A 25,705-nucleotide genomic window follows, 5' to 3' on the forward strand; every position below is an offset into this window, starting at 1 on the left:
GCTGGACTGACTATGGTTTATTGCATGTTTTCCTGGAAATTCTTTTGATTACATATTTATATTTGAGGATATCTTCACGTACTGCAGCTTTGTCATTTGTGTAGTATTACAGAAAAATCAAAGTCTCCTGGAGAACAGATGGACCAATAAAGTCTCCACCAAACCTCCATACTTATTTTAGAATCTATTTCTGGTACAGTGCAATGAACAGCAACAAAGAACTAAAAATAGCAGTGCTTTATTTTAGGCTGTCCTGATGCCTCTCTGCTTTTCTGGCAGTGTGCTTTGTGTCACTGACGTGCTCATGTGACCTGTCTGCTACTTGGAGGTGGATTTTTGCAATTTGCTCCCTGTTTTGGTCTGAACTGCTCTAATAAAGCTGAGCACACAATTTCCTTGCTGTAAAACTCCTGAGATTAAAAAAGGAACAAGTGACTTCCACCACCTCTGGAGCCAGGGCATGTTCTGTCCTCACTGTGCTAGGTTACAAGAGCTTTGGGGATACAGTTGCTTCACATTTCAAGAGTTTCTGAGATCTTTTAAGAAGGTTCAGCAATATTCTCTAAATGAAGTCACTGATTATTTGAAGAAATAATGTGGACCAAACTCTTTTAAAAATAACAATATTTTCTGTACATGTTAATAAACAATGAGAATCACACCTGAAGTCCAGTACTTAGGCAGTTGGCAATGCTGCAGTGATTTCACCGGATGCATCCTCCACTGGAATTCCACTGCTTTGTCTGCAAAAGTACTGAGCTGACTTTATTGATGTGATTTTACTGTTAAGCTTTTAAATATTATTACTTTTTCTAAAAGTCTCTATAAAAGCCAGTGAAGTGAATTTTTACATACTGCGCTGGTAGCGTGTCAAACCAAATAAATTGTTTAAAGCAGTTGTAGTAAAAAGCACACTGGAAATGTAAACATGGATTAAGCAAGACAAAGATGTGGTTAGTTACACACACAAACCAACCAGGAGATCACAGAGAAGCAGCCCTATTTATTAAACAGTCAGATGGCAGTGCAAAATAATATCAGTGTCATTGTGCCAAAAGCAGCAGATTGCCACCTGGGCTGGGTGAAAGAATCATCTCTGTGCTACTGTTCCAAAATCTGTAAGAGATTTTTATGTCGTAGTTAAAAATCTTGGGTTTGGAGGCAGTTAAGAGCGTGTCTGTGATTTAATAATGCAGGTAGCTGCTTGTAGGGTTTGCTGGCACCGTTAGGCACCCTCTTCATGTTTCTGTCAGTGGGAATTGGGCATTATTTGTTTCTTCAAGATCCTGCTTGGTGTCTTTTTCCCTCTAACAGCAATCAATTGCTTTTAAAATCTAGCTCTGAAGTTGGTTTGTGATGTAAGTCCTGCGTTCAGTGAGTAAAGGATATATTAAATCCAACGGGAGTTCAATAGGAAAGCTTTAATTTTGTCACTCCTGTTTACTTTCCTTTGTAGCTTCTCAAGTAATTCTTGTTAAATGAGTGAGGCTAATCCACCTGTTTCTGAGCGTGGCAATAGAAATACATATTTGTTGAAATGTTTAATTATGGATAGAATTATTTAGCTCTGCATTCATGGGGCTGTTTGTATGCATATGCACATAATCCCAAGCACAGATTTTATGCACACAGTTTCTGTCAGCATGTTAGAGAATATGGTTTGTGGGCAAAACCCCTGAGCTGACACACTGCTCTTCCTGGCTTTCTTGTTTTGAAACAATTCTGGAGCATCTGTCATTGTTTCACACAATTTCCTGTAAAGCTGCCTGTGGCAGTTGCACTCATTCTTTATTACCCAAGGGCTTTGCAAGCTATAAAATAATGTATCTGACTACCTAATAGCCTAATATTCAGCCTTCCCAGGAGAAGGGGGAGTGGAAAGCTGGTTTTACTTTCTTTTTTGCTGACCATGCAAACCTGACCCTCGATGAGGTGCTTTTATCTGTGTTGTCAGTGAAGTCAAAGGATTTCCTGTGATAATGGCTTTTCTAGCTAGGAGATGGCTCCTTCCATGCTCCAAAGAATGGCTCTGATCAAATGAGATTCAAGTTCTGCCTTAATACAAATGGCATATCTGCATGTGATTATCTTTTTAACAGGCCGTTGTTTTTTTGCTTTGTTTATTAGTTGAGAGGCCTATTACACTGAAATAAACTGGAAAAGCAGTCCAAAAATGTGATGCCTACGGATGCTGGACTGTGCCTGTAGATCCTTGCTGCATATGCACACACATTACATCATTGCTATAGATAGATATGTGTTGCTGCTCTTGTTTTTAACTAGATTTTTTTGTTAAGGAGAATAGTTTTCAGATATTTTTAGTTAAAAACCAAAATGCTTATACAGAGCCTCTTTTCTGTTTTGTAGTTGAATAAATGAATATTTTTTCTGTAGATTTTTTTTCTATAAAAAACCTGAATAACAGTCATTAGAATTAATTTAAATTTCCTAAGCTTAGTGGAATCACTTTAAGATCAATATGTGGTGAATACTTCACTCTCAGTTCCTTTTGTATGACAACAGTTCCATTGGGGTTACTTATAAAACCTTACTAAGGTCTGTTTGAAAAATTAAATTATGCTTGTGTAGATTGGGGCTGGAAAACCCCAACCACAGATCTACTGTACCAGTACACCCTAAAACTTGGTGTTTTCAACTACAAACAAACCCCAAACACAACAGAAGACTTGTCCTAAAATATTAATAATTGTAGAGCAAAGGAATACTTAACCACTGTTTAAGTTTTTCTCTTTCAAGTGAGTTTCTTGGAAATACAAGAATGTTGCTGTAGGTTTGAAGGAAGCCTTGTGAGTAATGACAAGTGAAGAGAGCTGGGCAGGGCAGTGCTCAGAGCCTGGCTTTGGGGGTGAGCTCCTCCCAGGAGCAGCACCAGCACCCAGCAGTGCAGGGAGTTCTGACCTGGGAGGGCAAGGGCTGGGAGCTGCTCTCTGAGTGCCTCAGCTGTGCCATCAGGTACAGAGGGCTGTGTGTGCTGGTCTGAGAGTGCTCTGCCTCCTTCCCTGTGGTTGGATTCCTTCAAGTTCTTATTTAAAAACACTTGAGCTGCACAGAATTTCAGACTATCACATTCCAGTGAAGCCGTTGTAACCACATGATTGTTTAAAGCTATGTCCTGCCTTCCCTGTCTGGCTGAATTAGGGTACAGTCTTCATTTGTACATTCCAAACTCATGAGCAGCTTCAAAGAGATTATTTTCCCAGCCCAGTCTGCTGCCAGGGATCCTCCAGCTTTCTGATCTGAGTGTGCAACCATGGCTCTGTTTAAAATTGGGAAACTTTTGGCCTGCATCCTCAGGGAGGTGTTAGCTATGTTTGGGATAGAAGACTGTGTGATGGGAGGGCTTAGCCAGCATCTAAGCTGCCTAATTCACTGCTGGAATTTCCACTTGCAAAGCCCTTCAGCAATCCTGAATGGGTATTAATAAAACCCCTCCTGCTGTACCAACACATTTAGAAACAGGAACTGTGTATTCCTGTCTTTCTGTCTTGTGCTAAATGCTTATATTCACATATTTTTGGGATTAATTTATCTGCTACCAGCCATGCACCTCTGCAAACTTGACACTTCCCACCATGACATGAGTTCCAAAGTACACAGTGTGTATGGAAAACCTTGGCTGGGTTTCCTCCCAGGATGAAGGGAGTTTGCTGCTTCCTCCCTACTCCCCTGGTGACCTTTAGATTTTGTCCTGGTGATTATTTGAGGTTGCTGAGAAATGACTGTGTATGTAGCTCTGTATGTATATTTATAAATGCCATGGTCTCCTCACAGTTGTATTTCTTTTTTCTAATTGATTCCATGGGATTACTTTGCTGGCAGAGTGCACACAGTAGAGCTTGCATTTCAAGGAGCACTTCAAATATCTAATTGTATTTTTAGAAGCTTAATATTATGTGTCAATTTTATGGCCAGGTAACATAGATTTAAGTCAATATTTAGATTTTTCTTGTCTGCTACTTGCTCTGACCTAGTCTTCTTAACAGATAGTAGCATCTGAAGAATCTTACAGATTTTATTAAAATTTTGTCTTTCAACAGGAGCACTAGGAAAACATTCTCTAATGGTTCAAAAATGTGAGCTGAGCTGTTCCACCCGGGCTATTTCAATATTGGGAGAGTGTTGTTGAAAGTAAGAAAAGAACTACCTAGTCTGATTCTTTTCCAAAGAAATAAATTATCCCTGTGCAGAGTTCTTATTTAATATCTGCCTCTCCACCATCAGGTGTACTGAAGTGTTGTGTGGAGCAGTGACACAGGATTGGCCTCCAGGCAGTCACAGAAAGCTCCCCTGAGGAAAACACAGGCAGGGTTCTGTTCAGAGCAGGGAGCAGACACTTCCTCCAGGACTGGGGTGGGCTTTGCACCCACCCAGGTGCCTGCAGTCAGGAATGGTGCAACTTGCAGGACACCTTGGCTTGCAGGAATTAGTGAAGTTTATATTCTTGCATCAAGTGCTGTCAATGAAACAGCCAAGTCCTAGGAAGTGGTTGAATTCAACTTTTTTTAATGTATGTCTGGTTTTACTCAAACTTTTCCTTTATTCTGCTGAGAATCAACTTTAAATATTGAGATTTAAGGTGGGCTCTAATAAAAGAATTATTAGTTTGTGAGTTTTACCTTTTTTTACTATAGGTTTCAAAAAGTGAGGCTTTTCTTCAAAAAGAAATTGAACAACCTTGCCCTGAAGTCCAGGAATAGCATCAAGAACAGTCCTACATTTTTTTCTGGTTATGCTTTAATGTTGTTATACTTTTTTAACCACTTAATTCCATGTGGGAAGGGATGGCACTTGTTTGTGTGTTACAGATGGAGAATAGAAAGGTGTAAGGCAGGGTTGGCTTACACAGGCCAGCAGAATGAAACATAAACCTCTTCATCCTGCCCTCTGGAAGGGAAGGGTCAAACCCTGTTAGTGTTTAATCCAGGGAAGTGCTGCTGCAGAGTGGGAGCTTTCCCTGAGAGTCTAGAACTTACACCCAGATTTCTATCTGCCTCCATGCTGCCAAATTTGGCTGCTTCACTTGCAGTCTGTGCTTCTGGAAAGAAAGAAATCAGAGAGAAATCTGTTTCTTCAAGTGACCTAAATAATTCTCCTGCTTCCTCTGCTGGGCTCCGTGTTACTCCGTTGCCTGCACCATTAATAGGATCAGATAATATCTGAGATTTGCGGGTGTTTTTTCATAATTATCTGTTTAACCTTGTGATTGAGGGTAATGCATCTCCTCCATCTGTTACTAATTCAGCTAAAGTAAAACTAGTTTGTCTGTTTGGAGGCTGCTGGAGCAAACGCTGATGGATAATAGTGAGGAGCCATTAATAATGTCATTAACTGACTTGGTGCCATCTTTAAAGGTAGAAATGGTTATTGATGCAGGCCAGCAGTCTGAATTCTAGGTCAAAACATCTCAAAGCTCTGCTGATTCTGATAGATGTTTTGCAATCATTGTGTGAAGAAATTTTGTAGGTGCCGTTTCGACTTCCATATTCTAAACCTCGTCACCGCACTTCACACTAATGAGCAGGCTGGGGAAAGAAGCCAAGAAATTAATGGACCATAGAAACTAAATTACCCTTTCAACCCTGAAGGAAGTCTTCCCTTGTGCTCAGCTCATGAATTGATCCCAACACAAGAAAAACAGAACCTGCTAAAGCCATTTGCTGGCAGTGTCTTACCTTGGTATTAAATCTATGTAGTTTTATACAAAACCATACTGTGTCTTCTTTCTAAATAATTTTCCTAGATTTAGATTTCATTCAGACTTCCACGTGTGATAAAATTTGACATCTATCTGAAATGATTTCCCCCCCTTCCTGCTCCTCTGAATTCCCATGGCTGCTGGAAAATTGAAATCCTTTCCGCTTTATGGAGAGAAGTTTAGAAATGGAAATTTCAGGGCTAGCTAAGATTGCTATTGCACTACTTATCATCAGCCTTTATGTTATAGAAGGAAAAATTGTGAGGAAAAACACAGTTAACTGCAAAGTTCTCATGAGACACTTGTTTTTAGGTACTTTGAGAATCTTGGTATTGTTCGGTTAAGAAAAAATGAAGCTGTATGGAATCCAGAAAATGTATTTTCTCACTTGGCTGAACTTATCCTTACAGCTCACCTGTACTCTGTGGGATCAGTGTATGTATATTTTTACTGACAAGTTGTTTAAAACCCTAAGAGAGATGTCTTGTTTTCAGCAGCACTTCACCCTTCCCACCTCAGATGGTGACTGTAGTGACCCAACAAGTAGGACTACTGAAAAATCTCTCTCTACTTGGGGCTTATGAAGAAATGGAAACCACCAAACCTGATGTTGGTGTAGCTTCAATTTGCAAAAAATATTGTATTCTAACAGTTTAAAGCAGGTCTTAAGAAGGTCTTCTGTATTAACAGAAGAAGGGAACTCTTGGGTTATAGAGATTAATTTCCTGTGGAGCTTTTGCCAGCATCGTCATCTCTGTGAGAAAACAGGTTGGAGCTCTGCTCCTTGCATCAGCAATGTTCTCAAGGGCTGGCTGTGCTTTGGTAGGAGTTTTACACCTAAAAAGCCTCTCAAAGTGTTCCATGCTCATCTCAGCTTAAGCTGGGTCATTGTATTTGTTCTCTTGATGTTTTTGTGGGGCTTTTTTCCCCAAGAAGAAATCAGTGAAATGAGTCAGAAGTGACAAGAAGTCTGGAATGAGAGGAGCTGCTTGTGAATCTCTGAAGTCACTCTGGATATTATTAGGAGTCCCAGAAAGAACAGCTTCCCTGGAAGCTTGGTGCAGGACTGGTTGTGTGATTGGAATAAGAATATCGTGTTCCATCACTATGCACTCAAACTTCCTTGTAGAAGGATCCATGGCACATTCAGCTGACAGTTTCCAGCCATTACAGAACTTATGCCCTACTCCTGCTGGGGCAAAACAACAGGAGATTCCTGCTGGATTTTGGATGCAGATCTCCCTTTGAAGCTGATGGTGTGACAAAAGTAATTTCACAAACACATTGTTCCGTTTCCATCATGGAAATGTGTCTTCCTCTAGCAGATACCTGTTGAAAGTTCCATTTCTGTAAAATATAAAAGTGTAGCTTTTTATGTGATGTTAGCAATTTCTGTGTGATTCAGATGCACGGACAGAAGCAAATTGTCTCATTGCTGGTACTTGCTGCAAATTGCTGGCTGGCTGAATAGAAAATGTTCACAGCTTCTGTCACTTAGGGATTATTGGCCAGTGTGACAAAACCTCTCACTTGATGGGTTTTAATGTTAATGAATGATAACTTTACACTTAATTTTTACATAAGGACTGTGTTCTTTGGTACTCTCAGGGAATTTTTTTTTCTTCTGAAAGCCTGTCTTAAAAATGTCTTAGTGTGTGAAAGAGGGAAGCTGTAGTTCACAGCATGCATAAGAAATGGAGGTACTTGGATCTTTAGGCCACTGGAGTACCAAGAGGCTGTGAAATCCCTCTTGCCTCTGGTTAATGTAGCTGGGGGGTTGTGTTGGGCATGGGGGCCTTCCCTTCTTTCTGAAGTTTGAGTGATTCCTGTCCAATCCTGTTGCTGATGATGGAAGCACAATAACATTTAATAACTTCAGGCTGCTGCACTGCTGCTTCTGCTCGTTTGCACTTGGGACACGGTGTGTGATCTTTTGCTTCCTCCAGATCATAAATGTTCTGCTCCTTGGTTTCTTTTTGCTTAATTTGACTTCTCTGTGGACCTTATGAAGTTGCCTAATAAACTTAATTTCACTGAGAAATGTAGATGGAGTTGTGTACTTAAGTCTAAGTAGTTGTGTTTGACCAGAAGTTACATTGATGAGATGAGAATATAAATCAATTTCCTTTCCCAGCTCCAGTCTTTTAATCATCCAGCCTGCCCTTCAAGGCTCTCATTTCTCTCATTAAAGTGCCAATCTTCTGTTTTTGCAGAAATTCTTTGAGTTCATTCATTCATGTACTCAGCCTTTTCTCTTCCATGGGTAGGAATTTGATTCTCGTGGAGTCCTGCTCCAGTGAAAACTAATGAAGGAGCAGATTTTTATCTATTTATTGGGTTGGGTAGTGTTTAGGTCTCCTGTAAATGCCAAGAACACAGATACCTGAGAGGTGACAGCCCTGCCTTGTGAGCTGGTCAGGATTGCCAGCCAGTGCTGCAGTGGGAACCAAGCTGAAGCAAAACCCTGTGGGAGGCTGCTCATTGCTTGTCTTGTTCCTGTCTGCAGTGTTGGCCACATCCTAAAGAGATTCCTGCCCCAATGCCATTATCTCTGCCTTGCTGCAGTCAGACAGCATGAGTGTAACTTTATGGATGGATCTAAAGAGCGATTTCCTACATCTGCTTTTGGATTTTGTTCTTGAAACAGGATGAGAGAGAAGAAAAAACCATTTTCTTCCATTTGGGCATGTTGCTTGATTGCTTACTGTAGCATCTTAACTTAATGACAAATTTTAGAGGCTTGTTTTCGTTTTACCTTTTTGACTCCTAATTTTGTTGAAAGTAGAATAATGGCAGAACCTTCAGTTTTTTCTTTGCTGAAACAGCATGTGTTGTTTCTTAGAAAACATTTCTTCAGCCAGTTCTTCAGGTGCTTTCTTTAAACTGATTTGTCTCTAGCTTCTCTCATCCAGGAGCAGTAGTATTTTTCCTCATGTTTCCATTATGTGGATTTATTGCTGTATATAGGAAGTTGCAAAGTACTTAGAGTTGGATGTGGCATTTCTCTGCTCTGTGTAGGTATGTGATAAGTTTTTCATTGCTAAATATTGAATTAAGACATTCAAAACCTTTTGTTTACACTATTGTTGGGCTTACACTATTATTTAAGAGCAGTTGTAATTTCTGTTTTGCCAGTGCTGTTAAAAATACAAACAGGCAATTGCATCAGTGACACAAGAAGCGCTACAGTGGGATTGTTTATTTTGTCTTCTCTGCCAAAGAGGAAGGTGCAGTTCCCAGGGATGTGCTTTCTGCAGTCTGCTCTTTGAGGGAGTAACAAAATAAGATGTAACTGTAGGAATGGTGTGTGGAACAAGCAGAGTTCCCAGCAGGAGTGCAGCGGATCCTTTATAGCTCATGACACGTTCCCTGCTCTTGGATGTAAAGCACTCCTGTGATTTTCTTTCTAGCAAACACTTGACTTACTCTGAATCTGCATTCACAGTACCTATACCTCAAAAAAACCCAAGCACAGCAAACCCCCACCAACAGAACTGCTGTACTCCACTTTCCAGAATAAGGATCTTGATTTTCCCCTCTCTAAAAAGAAACATATTTTACAAGCTCAGTGTTTTCCTTTGCTCTGTGTCTCCTTAACTTGGTAGCCTATTTTACAGGTCATGTTTTCTGCCTGCCCAGAAAATGTCAGGTCCATTCAGAATTTTTTTCTCAGTGGGACCGCTAAGAGAATCTTCTCTTGCTGATTAATTGCTTTAAAATAATTTAAAAGAAAATCAGGGCTAAGACTCTTTTAGGGTGATGTTCATGGCACTTTTAAGCATTCTTGTTGTATTTTTGGCCATTTTCTATTAAATCCGTGGATTTTTGGGGGAACAATTTCCTCTTACATGTTAGACTTCAATTAAGGAATGAAATGCAAGTGTGGCCTTGCCCTTGCTGCTGTTCTCTTGGGGAGGACATGTCCCTAGGCCAGTTCTGCTGTTTCCAGGGCAGTGAGGTCAGGGAACTTTTGAGACAGAATAAAGGACATCAGTGGTACCTTTTTGTGTGATGTAACCACTGCCACCAGTAAATAATGGTATCTCTGCTTCTCAAGACCTTCTGCAGCACCTGAAACATCTCATTTTACACAGGGAGTTTTGAATAAGTCACTGAGCATCAACAAAGAAGGCTTTTGTTTTGCTGATGGGTAGATTGGGTGGGCAGCCTGACTACTGGGGGAAAAAGGAGAATAATTTGCATGTTTTTTACTTCATTCATCTTCAATCTTAGCATTTCCAACCAATTCCACACAAAAGACCATGCACTATAAATAACCTTCACTCTGACTTCCCTCTCTGCTCTCCTGCTCACCTGCATTTACAGGTCCTTTTTTCTGGAATTGTCAATGTATCCCCTGCAGTAGCTGATTGTGCTGAAACAAGGGAGCCTGAGCCAGGCCTGTGTCCAGAGACCTGACATCTCTGTGGGAACAGTGCTGAGATTTTGCAGCCTATTGTGCTCACACCCTCAAAAACCTGCTCGTGTTTTCTGATAGGGATCAGGCTGGTGACCAGTCCCACCATTTACCAGAATATTTTCAAAAGGAAGCCACCTCCTCTTTCACAGGCCAGCTAAACACAATATTGTGAAGACTTTGCCTGTCTTCAGGTGCCTGGGGTGAAAAAGAGCTATTCAGTGTTACCAAAGAATTTGTTTTCTGCTCTCAGCTGTCTTCCCTTTGGAGCAGAGGTGGGTGCAGCTCAGGGCTGGTAGATCTCCCTGGAGAGCAGATTGAGGATGGGGTAAAGCTGCACGTGGCACAGAACAGTTGTGCACCCCACAGAGGGCAGGATGTGCCAACACAGAGACATTGGAAGAGCCACCAGAGACTGCAGTAGATGTTAAGAAAGAGGAGAGGAAATGGATATAAAATTCCTTTTCTTGTGGTTCCATTTGTTAATTGTAGTGTGAGACAGTTTCTCTGGGCTAGACAGGAAAAATTTGGATCCTGAAGGTGCAGACTACAGTGAGGGATATCACTGTGATTTCAGTCTAACTCATTTCCCTTCTCCCATGTTCACTCTAAATCCTGTGTTTTCTCTGTTCCTGGAACCTTCAGGAATAGGATGGTAGCTGTCATAGCTGTAGCACACACTGGAGTTTGAATGTCCAGAAATTTTGGCAGCCTGTTAAGTGACCAGGTTGAGCGTGGAAGAACCAGAATTGGGAAGAGGTTATTTGCTTTTCCTTCACCCTACAATTCAGTCAAAAATTAACAGCATTTAATTGAAAGCCTGAAGAGAATGTCTGACCTTGAGGAAAATCCTGCCAAATCTTGGTGACCTGTTAGAGATAATGATGTTTTAGGGGTTGTCAGAGCTAAGTTTTGTCAACTTGAACAGTTTGAACACTATGGAGTCACTTTACCTTTTAACAGCTGAGTTCATGGAGCTCAGCTTTTCCTTGTGGGTACATTCCCTTCCCATGCTGAGTCTGCTGAGAAGAGGTGTGGTTGGAAGATCAGGGCAAGCTGTGTGGCTTTTTCCCTGCATGCTGTCTGGATGTGGGTTTGCACTGTGCACTGATACTCAGCATTACCCATGGCAGAGCAGTGTCATTTCTGCCTGGCAATTAATAGGCTAATCCAGCTTTTAGAGGAATTTCTTTAATTTTATATCCATGTTTGGGTCAAAGTCATTCTGAACATCACACAAACCTGTGCCACCAGCACAGGCAGCACCACAGAAGAAGCCTGAAAGTCTGAAATATTGAATTGTGTCCGTGGGTGAGAACTGAGCACAGAGCAGGGCTGCAGCACATTCCTGCCTCAGGAGTTGTTTGGCCTGGCAGAGATCCTGAGGCAGAATCTGGCAGCACAGGCCAGGGCACAGGCCCTGGGCTTGCAGGGCTGAGCCCCTGAGGCTGCACAAAGCTCCCCCAGGTCTCAGAAGGGAGAAATCAGGAACTGCTGGAGGTGGGGCATGGATAAAGGTCCTGGTTTCCCTTTTTCTGGGCTCACTCTGTGCTAGTGGCCCACGGTGGGTGGGTGCTGGCCACCAGAGCTCGGTCTGGTTCACTCCTTGGGTGGAGTTTCAGTCCTGCCAAGACACAGAATTGGTATTTCAGGCATTTCTGTAAAATACTTTTCACTGCCGAAGTGTTTTCTGCACTGGTGGGGTTAGGGTTTTTTCTTTTCATTTTCTGGCAGAAACTTGTTCTTAATTCAAGAAGAAAATGAGGCAGAAAATAATTTATATTCTAAGATTACTTGGTGGAACTGAAAACACAAAATCTTACATTTGATACAAGAATAATTATTTTTCCTTCTCATGATTTTTCATGAATTGTGTTCTTGGAGCATACTTTCTTTAGGTTTCAGATAATTTGTTTATTATGTGTCTATGTAAATGTTTAAAATGCAATAAGTTTTGGATTTATGTGCAAAAATAATACTTTCATTTCTACTTGGGCTTAATGTGGTTTCAGGAGCTGGTCCTAGCTTATTTGAAATAATTTTTCTTTTCAAGCTTTTTTTCTTGGTTGAACACCTTATAGAAGGAGTGAAGTCCCTGGCTCATTTTCAGATTTACTTTATTATTTAAATAGAGAAACTCTACCTTCATTCTGACACCTTTCAAGGTTTTATTTTGTGAGACAATAAAAGGTCCTGTCCCATTCCAATATTGGTGAGATTGTGAATGGTTTTAATAGGCTTAAAAAACTCCATATGTTGGGATTTTTCCCTCCTCTTGAGATTGTGATGCTGGAGGTTACTGGTTTGGTGTCCAATACCTCTGTTCCCCTCCTGAGGAATGATTCCCTTGGTGACAAATCCATCTCTCCCTATCCTTGACACTGAATTATTTCCATGTGCCTTGTAAAAAAAATGTAGAGAGGAGCAGTAGGTGGGTGAGGACTAGAAAGTAACAAAAATTAAAATAATTATGTGTGACCTGCAATTGTCATTTAAGGCCCCCCAAACATTCAGGATGTGATTGGGAGTAGTGGAGATCAGGGAGTGAACGTGGTTGACTGAATTGTGCATCTTTAATGCTTTGTATCCCTGCTAGAGCAGTTCTTTCTCCATTCCTAAATGTGATTTGTGTGCCACCTGTTTCAACTGCAGTCACTCTCCAGGGACATCAAATGGGAGGCAGCATGTAGGAGCTAAATTATTTGGAGAGGATTCAGTGATTGACTTAAATGTAAAGGGATTAATTGGTCTCTAAACTAGTCAATTAAACTGTACTCCAAAAGTGGAAAGATCACAAATGCATGGCAATGAATAAATTAATGCATTTTTCATGGTTTTAGAATTTTCTACATGTTGCTTAATTTGTTTTGAATCATAAAATTTATTCCATTAATTGTGATCATGCTGCATAATGGACGCATGTGAAATAATTTTGTGCAGCCATCCTCCTAAAGGACAGCTGGCAGCAGGCTTACAGCACAAATTTCAGTGTGCATTAGGAGGTGTTTACAGCCTTTGCAGGCTCTTTTACACACCATACAGCAAAGGAGAACAAATTTTCTCTGAGACCATGCTGTAAAATGAGGTTCAGGTCTCTTAAAACTTTGTCTCCATTCTGTGTAGCTCATTAAACCTTGTGCTCTTCCCTAGAAGTGTGAAGGGCATTTTATGCTCAGTCCTTGGTACTTGAGCAAGGTGTGCTGTGTGAGGTAATCTGGAGAGATTTAGGCTCTTGGCTTTGTTTGTCATTTGGGGATAAGGGGGTTTGGTTCTTTATTTAATTTTATCAGGGTATACTTTAGCATTATTTCCTTCCATTTTGCAGTGGTGCTGTTGTCCCATCACATTTAAGGGTTCAGCTGTGAGTCCTGGGAATATTAAAGCTCTCCATCAGGACTCACCTGTGTTCTGTAATTGAAAATACCTTAGTTACTATTATAGATTTATAATCCTGTAAAGATATCAGAAGTTTTGGTTTGTGGGAAGAAATTAATTTAGAGGGGGATCAAGTCTTGTAGCACTTACAAGTCCTGTTTCAGTTACCACTTTTAAATGGATGTGAGATGGTCAGAAGGTCCCCAGCTCCCACGTTCTGAGAGCAGGGCTGGTTCCTCACTGGAGAGCTCCCAGTGCTGGTGTTCCCCTGCCAGATAAACCAAACTTTGCTCACACTGGAGAGAGGGTACAAGGATTTAATGCCTGGAGAATCTGAATTTCTTTTTAAAGGTTGTGTGAATCTATGACATAAAAATCACCCCGTTTTCCCTTGGGGAGCCCACAGTAAGCAGCACAAATCAAAACTGCATTAATAGTTTTGATATTTTGAGAACAATATTCTTATTATTATTTCTGTGTTGAACAACCTGGGTAACCACAGTTCCCCCTGTTGATGTACTTGCTTTGTGAATGAAACCAATACATTTAATTTCATATGGAGTGAACTTAATGAAAACAAGAAATGGACATGTGGTCCTTCTTCCCCTTTGGTTTGCTGTCTTTTTTCCAGGAATCTCTTTTCTGAATGGCCTTAATCTAATATAATGCTGCTTTGGATGATAGCTCAGTCTCCATGGGGTGAAGGGGAGAAGGGTGCATTAACCTACATTAGCAGGCAGGAAAAACAAGGCAGTGCTGGCCCTGCAGAGCAGAGGAGGAGCCTCGGCTGGGCTGAGCTCTATTTCTATAGCTCAGACATGGGCAGGACACACCCTGGTTGTGCCCTGGCTCTGGTGACAGAGCCTGTGTGCACGTCTGGAGAGCATCCCTGTGACTGAGACTGCAGGAATTTAAACTGGGAGAGAGCAAACGAATTGTGGTGTCTGTTAACTTGAGAATTACTGGGCACTGTTACCAGGCCAGTGCTGCTGAACTTACAAAGCAGGGAGAGAAGCCTGGCTGATGGGAGAAAATCAGCTCTTTGCTTGTAAGAAACACATATCTTTTCTTTTATGGCATTTTAGTTTTCATTATTTTTGAACTTCATTTTTAGGATTTTGTAGAACTGATTATCTTGAAAGAATTTGGATGAAATAATTTTAAAGCTTCACACAACTCCTCCCTAATTTAAACATGTGGTGCCAGCAGAAATGAGTGTCAGTGGCTGCTTCACTTTCTTCCCATGCCATGAGCAGTCTGAGAATGATGTGATGTTCACATATTTCCCCTTGTACCTCATACCTGCTAGTCAAGGTTCTTGTAGAGCACTGACAGCTTTGTTCCCATATTTTTAATTGTTTTAGGTCTCCCTAGCCTGGTCTGCAGGGCACTGGGCGGTTGTTGCAGCTCGGTGTTCCCAGGTGAGGGAATGTTTGGTTTCTGAAGAACTCAGAGCTGTTATTTGTAAGAGCACCACGTGTGTTACATAAACAAATAACTTGACCTTTCAGACTCTGCCTCCATAATAACAGAGTAGCCCTGTAAAACACACAGCAGTGCTTATCCACATCACAGTGCTCACTCAGGTTACAGGGGTTTCACAGTAGTCATTTCTGACAAATGCCTGTTGAGATCAAAGCCATTTCAAGCCAGAGCAGACTATCAGATGCATTCAGTTTCTAGCTTTCAGAGCTAATTGTGATATAAATCAAGACAGAATTTAGGTGATTTTTGATAATTTGTTACAGATAAATTGCTGTGGTATTCCATGTTGATCCTCTTCTTAAATGTGCAGTTTTAAATCCAGTAGAGCACAGAGCAAATATTGGTGACAAACTCAGCTGTGGCTTTGAGTGAATCTGTGTTACAAGGACATATTAAAGTAAGGGATTGTCTGAAGCAATTACTAAGGCATCACTGATGACTTGTGGCTTTACTCCTAGAGCAACATTAATTTATGAAAATGAAGCTCCCACCATAAATGTGGTTTGATACTCCCTCATACCTGAGTGTTAAATACTCTTTTTGTTTCTCTGCTGAACATGATTTCATCACTGACTTCACACACAACTCCTGCAATTCAGATGTGAGCCTGAAAACTGGGCTGACTTAATTGGGTAAAGTTAACTGCCTACTGATGGCCAGTGTGCAACACAAACCTCAGTAGAAAGGATAACATTTTTACCCCTTTATGAGGGGTAGAGGAAAGCCTTTTTCCAAAGCTCCAGCTCTGTTTGGGTCTGTGACCCACAGACAAATCATTTTGACTGTGCCAGTCAACAATCCAGCTGGAGTTGTGAGTCAGAGTAACTGATAGCTGTGTTATCTGAGATAAAACTGCCACAGAAAGCTTCAATTTAAGGGAACCCAGCATTTAAACTTTACAGGGCTGAGCTGTTAAGGAAAGGTCAGTTTATGCCTTAGGCTGGAAAGAAAAAGGCAGTAGTTGGTTGGCGAACCTCCATCAGCGCTCGCTCGTCAGGCTCGTGCTGGAGTTTGGGGTTATTAATATTCAAAAGGATTTTTTCAGTCCTGATCTCCAGAGCACAACTGCTCATGACAGTTCTGAGGCCTGGATGGTATTTAAGAAATGCTGAGACTAACAGCACAAAAAGAAGGCTTTTGGGGAGATTCCACATATAACTAACATGTAACTTATTCATGTGCCATGAATAACTTATGGGGCACATTGAATATATGAGCTTATCTGCCTCCATTCTTGTTTGAAAGGGTATCAGATCTCTCATGGAAATTAATTTTCCAAAGGACCCATTTCAGACCCTGTGTGGAAACACAGTGCTTCAGACAGAGAGAGAGAGATGACAGAGGGTGATAACAGCAGGGATTTTAGAAGCTTTATATGCAATTTTTCCTGATGTGTTGGTATTTTGAGTATGCTAAAGCAAGAAAAATTGCATCCATTCTGACAATCTTCTAGTTAATTATAATCCATTTTGTAGTTTTCACCAGCTGGTACTATTGTTTTTATAATACCTGGTAATGCTGGTACAGATATAAGCAAGTTCCTGAATTCTAAGGACATATATCTTAAAAAGCTCAGAATTTCCAGTGAAAAATATGTGTTTGTTTTGGCATTAACCTGAAAATAACTTTAATAACTTCCATGTTTCTTTTTTGGTGTGCATTTATATAGTATTTTAAAGTCTATATCCTGTAGTACAGTAGAAATATGGTCACAGCAACTTCTGTGTTTTCTAAATAGGGCAGGATCCAGAGTCTCATCACAATGAATTTTAATTCATAATGAATATAATAAACTTGCAGAATCACTTTTTGGTACTGACATTTTAAATAATTCAAAATAGTTGCAGTTCTAAATCAGCACAGCTCTGAAGTGGGGCACAAACGTAACAAATAATGGACTCAGTAATCCCCAGTGCCTTGAGCTCCACGGTGTGGTACAGTCCTGACTGCATCCCTCACCATCCAAGGGAGGAACGTTCGCTGGGATTTCACTGCAGGAATTTTATTTCAGATATTGAACACTGCTTCAGTACATAAAAACATGCTTATTTCTGTGTGTAGTTTCCAGGGCAAGCATGGGATGGCTGCTGCTGCAGAACCTGTTCCTCCCTGCAGGAGCCTGTGGGGCGAAGCTCTGCTTCCCTAAGGTGCTAACTCCTCAGCAGGAGCACAGTCACTGTGGTATTTACTCACAGCCAAACCTGTTCTGCTGTTCTGCATCTCCAAAAATCCCAAAGCTGGAGCTCTCCCAGCCTGAGACATCAGGATAAGCCAGGGCAGGGAGTGGGAGCAGTTTGTGCCACGTTCCCATCGAAGGTTATGGACGCTGGACATGACCTTGCCTCCAGCACAGACTTGGTGTGGGTCTTGTTCCAAGTGATCCTGCAATGGAATTGCTGCTCAGAATGGGCTGATGGGATGTGCAGCATTTCCCCAGACTCGTGCAGGTGCTGCTGTTCTTCCCCTGTCACACTGCAGATCGATGGATGCACTGGAGGAATAACCCCCCCGTGTCCCCCAGGCTGGCAGCTCACCCTGAGCATACATTTATACACAGGGGAGGGTGGGAGGCTGCTGCAGATGGGATCAGGGAGGGAATCCTGTTAGGGAGGTGTGTGTTGGCCTTGGTAAGGGCTTTGCTGGTGACAACTGAGGCAGTGTTGAGACAATAAGTCTGTAACACAGCAAGTGTTTAGATAATGTTATCTAAATGCTTGCTGCATTGTGAAACTGTTATCTTAGTGCTTTACTTCACTACTGGAAAAACATTAAAGGCAATTCATATGTATACAAAGTTTCTGTCTGTGCATCTCATAATTTTTAAAGAATCCAACCAAATATGTGAGACAACAAATGGACTTAGAGATACCATTATTAAAGATCTGGTAGTTCTGGGAACTGATGTTCTGTTCCCTGCTCTTCTTTTTATTTCTTTGAGTTGGGGAAGAGAAAGAGATAACAAAATCAAGAGACAAGGAGTCATTGCCAAAGCAATATGATTTAATCTGCAGTTTGGCCTCCTGTATTCTTACTCTGTGCTATACAAAAACTAGTGACTTTGGGCAGAGATGTATAACCAGACATCAGTTTCCCTTGTTCATGAGCCAGCAGTGTGTTCACCTGAAGAAGTTGTTTCAGGTGCTGTGATACAGTGAAATAATTGCCCAGCTGGTTGTTCATTAGCCTTGGGACAAGCTCCAGCTGCTGGGCACTGTCAGTCCTCAGCCCTGTTCTGGCTCCAGCACACAGGGAATTCTGTAGCCAGTGGGGCAGGGAGTCCTTGCTTTCCAGGGATTGGTGTGTGGAGTGACAGAGCCCCGAGCAGGCTCCAGGTTGGTGTTTCCATATTTCAGTGTGGAATTCTGTATCCAGTGGGGCAGGGATTGGTGTGTGGAGTGACAGAGCCCCAAGCAGGCTCCAGGTTGGTGTTTCCATGTTTCAGTGTGGATCTGTGTCTGGGGCCACAGCAGAGAGAACCTGGCTGTAGGGCTCCCATTCTGGTGCAGAAATGGGGGCTGGGTGCTCTTGGGAGGCTGTGGTGTCCAGAAAACTCTGGAATTGTCTCATGCCTGGAAATGCTTTTCTTTTAGCTTTAGTTGTGGTTTTCAATGTGTGATTTCCCTAAGGGCCAGAAAATGGCCTGGCCTTTTTTGTTTGCTGCTCCAGGTGCTCCTCTGCTCTCTTGGTGTGTGTGAGGAAGCTTTCTCTGCCACCACAGTGGCTTGGCAGGGCCCTGCAGCTCCTGCCTGGCCCATGCTGTGTCCTGGAGGATCTGGGTGCTCTGGGAGTGCATCCCTGCCCTCAGCTTAGGGAAGTGCCTAACTGGGAACTGGTACATTTAAACCCACTCTGCACTGGGACTGGGGCTCTGCCTTCTCTCAAATCAAAGCAGGCTCCCTTAGTGGGAGCTTGTTCAAGTTCAGGCTTCCCTGGGGATATTTATTTCCAGAAGATTTAAGAAGAGGTGATTTCCATACTGGACTGTTAATTTACTGTGGTGTTGGAGTGTTGTTGGCTGTAGGGGTGTCCAGGTGCTGCCATCTCCTGCCCAAACCCCACTGTGACCTGCTCCTGTCCTGTTGCTTCAGCAGCTTTAAAGGAAAGTATTTACTTTGCTCTCACTTACTCTTCTATTTCAAATTTGCCTTTTGATGCCCTTTTTTTTTGTAATCCACATCAAACAAGTGATTTGACAGTTTTCCTAATGCCTGTGCCTTGCTCTTTTCTGACATCAGACTTGATGAAGCTATTTTGGGGTAACTGTGATTTGAGGGCTTTCAGATCCCAGTCTTAACTTTGAGGAGAATGTAAGCAGCTGTACAATTTATTGGTCAGAAAATGCAATTCATCATACACAGTCAGTGGCTTTGTGGACAATTGCTTACAAAGTAAAGGAGAAACAAGAGGTTTGTCTGCAGCCCGGAGGGCAGAGCATGGCAGCTCCAGCTCCTCTGTGGAGAAATAAGTATTTTAAAAATGCTCAGCCTTGAAAAGAGGATGGATATGTACAAATATAGGATTCTTAAATTTTCACTGTGTTTTTCTAAGGAACCTTTAGGCATCTGGCTCCCAACTGCACTTTCCAGGTGTATCAGGAAGTTGCAGTGGTTGGGACAAAGCAAGCTTAGACACTGGGCACTGCATGGCAGCAAAGGGTTTTCAGGGAATGGATTCAAGTCCTTAAAATAATAAGGATAAAATTCATACCATCAAACTACTGTTTCAATATCCCTCTAATAAGAAAAAGAATCAGTTGTGTTCAATTAGTTTTTTTTTGTAGGATCTTCTTCCCCAAATCCCAAAGTAATTGTTACTGGCAATTTAATTTCCACATTTGTGGTATATTTTGAAATCTATAGGGGGCATTTTAACTTTATACAAGATATACATTAGTACATACATTCCAAACTCTGTTAGGAATTGCACTATCTTGGCATTTTTTTCATGTAGAGTTTGAAAGCAGAACAGGTTCCACTGGGTATTTATCCAAACCTCCCAAAAAATGGAAACAACACCTGAATCCATCAGTTGTTCCCTTTCTCTGCCAATGTTGTGGAGTTTAAATGTAGTTGAGTTTTCATAATCTTCATCTGATTTTTTTATATGTAAGTAAATGTAATGTTTTCTTTAAGTCATTTATACTAACTGAGGAATTGGCATTCATAAAGTTTATGGGAAGCCCTAAATATTACATTGCCAAGGTATTCAGCTACATTTTTAGGCATCTCAAAAGTTATTTGAGGTAATTAAAGTCCCAGAGGAAACACCTGAAAGACAGCTAATGTCAGCTGCAGGTGATTAGGTGTCAAAGTGAAGGCTTGATCTTTCTGTGTTACAGAGAAAAAGTACCTGTAATACTTAAAAGGACACAGATCTTTTGTTACAGAAGGTTATTTGACATTGCTATTTCTTTGTATTTCTGTTAATAGATGCCTTTTATTTAAGCAGTTGTTTTAATTTTAGCACACAGGTCTCAGTGAAGGTAGTGGAAATATTGTTGAAGGTGTGTGCCAAAGTGTTCTGCTGGCTGCAGACCAGTGCTCAACATTTTTCCCACCTCACCTTTCATGCAGCCAGAGTAGAAAATAACATATATTCTGTATATGTTCTATACATTCCACTGAGGGAGATGACATCCTAAGCAAGGCAGCTGTAAGGCACTGGGAAAGCAAAGGAAGGATTCTGAAGAAGCACCTGTAAAAAAGAGTTCCTGCCTAGTGTGACCAGAGTACTGGCACACATTTGCACACTGTTGTGGTTTGGCACTGGCTGAAATGCCAGGTACCCACAAAAATTGTTCACTCACTACTCACTGTCCTCTGCCACAGCTGGGCAGAGGAGGGGGAAAAACAGGTTCATGAGTTGAGATAAAGACTGGGAGAAAACACTTTAAGGGCAAAACAAGCTCAAATTTAAAGGTATAAAGTAAATTTATTATTAACAGAGTCAGAGGAGTCAAACTGTGCCTCTGACTGCCCTTTGTTCCTGGTGTAATTCCTTAGTGTGTGCAAAGTGACTGTATAGCACAGCTGTGCAAGATGAGCAACTTTTGCATTATTGTACTTGTCCTGAGCTGGCAGCTCGAGGTGTTCAACAGGCTCTGAGGAGTAGGGAGATCATTTGGAAGCCATTTCATGTGCCTTCCTGGTGGTTTCTGATAGTTATATCATCTGATCAGAAAAGAATACAAAATGAGACATTAAAAACCTGCAGAGAGTGACTTCTCAAAAGCCTGTCAACTTCACTTTTTGAACTGAGTTGAAATAAATGTAAATAAAATTAAAAAATCAGTCTGAACGTCCTGTTGAATGTTTTTTGGAATCCTGGCCTGATCTGCATATTGTGTTTTTTGTTGGTGCAAAGAGAAGTGGATCTTGTAGGAAAACTGGATATTGGTAATGTTGGGAGACTCTGGTGAGGGCCTGAGCAATTTGTGTGTTTTGGAACTTTATGTGATGTGAGCAGGTACAGTGGAGCTCAGTGGTGGATCAGGTGAAGCCTTGTGTTGGGGCTGTGTGAAGGGCTGGCTGCTTGGAGCTGGGTGAGATTTCTCCACTTGGATTTTATTCCAAGATCTGGCTCACATTTGTAGCCAGAGTGATTTCTTTGGGCTGGTATTTCAGGAGTGGTGTGAGCTGTGCTGCATGCAGGAACGTCAGGGGCTGGGAGCACATGCCAGGGTGGGACACGGCCCAGCAGCGTGTGCTCAAATCCAATTCTTATTTGTTACTAAAGCAAACTGTCACCTGGGAACTGCAGGAACTCCTCAGACATTGATCTTGATTATTTTTGGTCTTGAAAGATGAGCTTATGGCAGTGACTGGCACCAGAGGGAGCCTCACTTGTGTGTCAGTGCCTCTCCTCTGGCAGAGCTGTGGGGAGTCAGGGAGGGCAGCAGGACTCAGGGTCTGCCTGGAGCTGCACCTGCTGGCCAGGGGGGCTTGTGCCAGAGCTTCACCAGCTCTGGTCTGAAGGAAAGCACTGCTGGACTGAGTGAGCTTTGTTGTACTCTTCGAGAGCTGGGCATGGTTTCACTGGGGTCCAGTCTAGAAACGATCCAACTTTCACTGCTGACGTCCTCATTGCTGGGCGTGAGCAGTAACATTCATTACTGTTACTCCTTAGTCTGGCATTCAGGGAAGAGAAATGGGCTGATACTGTATTTGTACACCTCTCCCCCCCATAATTAGTTGTCTGTACTCTTAGTCTGAAGCTATCTAATTCTGTGATTTCAGTGACTAATTCTGCTGTTAGGTGATTCTCAGTTGAAAGTTAGTGGCATGGATTGCCTACCCTCCAAAACCAAATGAATCTTTTGACTTACAAGCTGTGATTTGGTGTATTCCTTATCCTCACAGTGTTTATGGGTAGCTGTGAGTGTTGCATAAGATTCCACATGATTTGTTCATGCCAGAGCACTTTGCAAGACACTTGAGAGTCTCCCTGGATGGTCTCAATTTTTTCCCTTCAGTTCAATAGCAGCCAAGCAAGACCTACAGTTAAATCCTGTAGGAAGCTTGCAGAATCCAGAGTGTTTCTGTGTGTATCCTAAAGACAGGAGCTAAAAAAAACCCACCAGTTTTGCTCTCTGCTTTGGAAATGCTGACCTGCTGCACGTGAACTCTATGCAGACATTATCCCCACTTGATCTTACACTAGATTTCTCATGGGGTTTTTATTTATTAAAACTTCTTTATATTAAAGTTGTTCACGCTGTGTAAGGAAACTAATGGACTTTGTTTAAATGATTGGACTTTGCTGTAATTTTGTATTTCTTGTATGTGCAGAAATCCACTGTTCAGGGGGTTTTATTACATTAGTTAATTTGCTTCTCTTCTTGGGGCAGGACAGAAATACCTGGAGTCTGACCCATTTTGTCCCATGTCCTGTTCCCTCCCTTCCCCCCATGTAACATAACAATCCATTTACCACTTCATCACTGAGGACAGTGAAATTTCTTTCTTTAGTGAAAATTGAACATAATGAAACCTTTTATTTAGTGGAATTATTGTTACAAAGTACTTCAGAATCGTGGATGGCAGCGCCGGGGAAGTGTGGCTGTTGCCTGTCCTTACAGTAACCTTTTCTCTCCAGATTTTTCTCAGCTGAACTTTTTCTTCTGGTCTCTTCTTGTGGTAGGATTTGAGTCTCACAGAAGAGTAATTTGGGCTACAAGATGAGAAGTTACTCTGCCCGATGTGTGGAATCATTCAGAGATTTAGTGAGATTAGAGCAGCTCCCAGTTCTAGACCATCAGTGCCTTTGTTTAAAGCCAACTGGCAGCAGTAGCAGAGCAGTTGGTTGACTTAAACGCTGAAGTGAGATGGTTGTAATTGCCTCTGGTTTTTCCTCTTGGTGCAGGTAGTGAGAGCTGTGTGTAAAACACAGGTCCCGTTAGGGCTGGCCCTGTGCCAAAGCCAACACCCATAAAACTGTGCACAGCTCTTGAATTGGACAGGAAAATCTCTGCACACTTACTGCAGCTCTGTACATTTTTAGTCGATTAAAATGAGGATTAAAAGCATGAAGTGTGCTTTGTTTTCTTTTTTCTTGTGGCTTTGTAGCAAGGAATATTTAAGCAAATACTTTGCTGTGATGTGAGTCGCTCTATGGGTAGAATGAAGTGAAAATATTTTCAATGCAGTTCATTTCAAGTTAAATTTGGTCAGCAGTGGCAAATCCATGGTTCACCTTAGGTTGTTGACAACTTTCTGTAACGTTCACGTGCTTTTATATTTTTTAATCAAGATTCTCATTAGATGTTATGCAAACATCTTTCCTATTCCTTTGTTTCTTTTCATCTGGATCTCATTGTGGGGTTGTGATAGATGAGTATTGTGATGATTGACACTCACAATTAACAGACAAATATCATGGATATAGGTTAAGAAAAGTTGGTTTTTTTACCCCCGAGTTGTTATCAAGGGACAGCCGGGGTTGGGATATTTGGGAGGGTCGGCTTGTCACTATGGTGACATCTGACCTCCAATCAAGATTTGAGAAAGTAAACTCCACCACTGGACAGTGAAGAAGGAGTTGATGGACAGAATTTTTGGGAGGGATTAAAAGGCAAAACCTCCATTGTGAGGGGGGGAGCACATGGTGGGGAAGATCCTTTGCTTCCAGCACCGTACAATTTTCTCTGTTCAGTCTTCTGTTGTATTTTTGGTAAGGTTTAATAAACCTATCTAAATTTATGAAAAGTGAGTGGCTATTTCTCACAGGGTGAACTTTGAAGAATTTCTAAATACCCATAATTTTACCCCTTGAATTCTGCTTAAAATCCCATTTATTTGTAATGAAACAAGTAGGAAAACACATCGATGAGACAGCTGCAAACACTGTCAGGTATTTGTCTGGTGACAGATCCCTCTGTTTACATGATTCCCGGCCAGGCAATGAGCTTCAGGACAGGAGGGTGTGTGAAATTCGGAGCTCTGAATTTCCCTCCCGGAGCCCATTAACACCGATCAATGTTTCCTTTTGTCTCCTGTGTCCTGCAGTGAGCACTTGTCGTGTGCCTTCACGTTCTTCCTGCACGGGGAGAGCAACGTGTGCACGAGCGTGGAGATCGCGCAGCACCAGCCCATCTACCTGATCACCGAGGAGCACATCCAGATGGCCCAGAACTCCCCCTCGCCCTTCCAAGGTACCGAGCACCCGGGACTGACATCGGCCCTGAGGGGGTGGTTCTCCAGAACTTGCTGTCTGTTCATTGGTGGTAACCTTCCATGCCAAATGTCAAAAACGCCAATCACTCGTTTTTAAAATTCTAAAAGTTTAATAGTAGTAAAGTGGTTATGAAAATAGTAATATAATTAGAGTAATAATAATTTGAACCATTTGAATTAGGACAATATGAGACAATAGAAACAAAGAGTTATGGACGTCTGGGTGCCTTTTTCTGGGCAGCATAAGCCAGAAAAAGGACCCACGTTAACAGAGGATTAACCCTTAAAAACAATAACCTGTTGCATATTCATACACCTCATACATGATGCATACATTCCATTCAAACAAAGGATTCTGTCTGACCATCCTCAGCTTCTTCCTCTGAATCCTAACGGTGCCTTCAGGCCTGAGCAAGGTGGGAAGAAGTTTGTTTCTTCTGATAATGCAGCAAGAAATTCTTTTTCTCTGAAAGATTCAGGTGTCCTGTGGCTGCTATCTCGCTGCGAGTCCTTTCTTTAAAAAAGTATCTTGCATAGCATTGTTTCTATTTTAACATTATGTTATAACCTAAAACTATATTTAGCACACTACTTAAGAGAATTAATATAGCATTACTTTCTAACACAACACATATAATATTCATTTAAATATTTGTGAAAAACCAATGATAAAATACGCAATTTTCACACAAACAAATCAATCATTTCAGTTTAAAAAGAATTAGTATTTAAGAAAGTCAGTGCACACATGTGGTTTTCTGACATGGTCTCTTTGTGAATCCTATGTGGATGCAAATACTGAGCTTATCCGGTTCAGGACTGCTTTTCATTCATATATTGGCAACTATTTAGTGGTTTATTTTAAAAACAAGGGGTGGTGGGTGTGAAAATGTAGCAGAAACAATGAAAAACTTTAAGTATCTGTGACTATTTATTTGCCACTGTAAGAAATTAAAATTTTACAGAATTAAGTTGATGGCTTAGTAAATTCATAATGCAGTTTTCATATGATGCTCTAAAAAAAAAAAAGAAAAACATTAA

The 25,705-nt window shown here is 41.5% G+C and overlaps 1 protein-coding gene across 1 annotated transcript in view; it reads left to right on the forward strand.

The window, feature by feature from the left end:
- Nucleotides 1-25,705, forward strand: part of MED13L (mediator complex subunit 13L) — a 168,895-nt gene that overhangs the window by 98,412 nt on the left and 44,778 nt on the right. Inside the window, exon 5 of the mRNA XM_071445451.1 lies at nt 24,497-24,642. Within this exon, the coding sequence (XP_071301552.1) occupies nt 24,497-24,642 (146 nt within the window). The remainder of the gene's footprint in view (nt 1-24,496; nt 24,643-25,705) is intronic.

The sequence above is a fragment of the Agelaius tricolor genome, unplaced genomic scaffold (assembly GCF_023055355.1).
Source record: "Agelaius tricolor isolate 1412-34295 unplaced genomic scaffold, bAgeTri1.0.p SCAF_20, whole genome shotgun sequence".
Classification (NCBI taxonomy): domain Eukaryota; kingdom Metazoa; phylum Chordata; class Aves; order Passeriformes; family Icteridae; genus Agelaius; species Agelaius tricolor.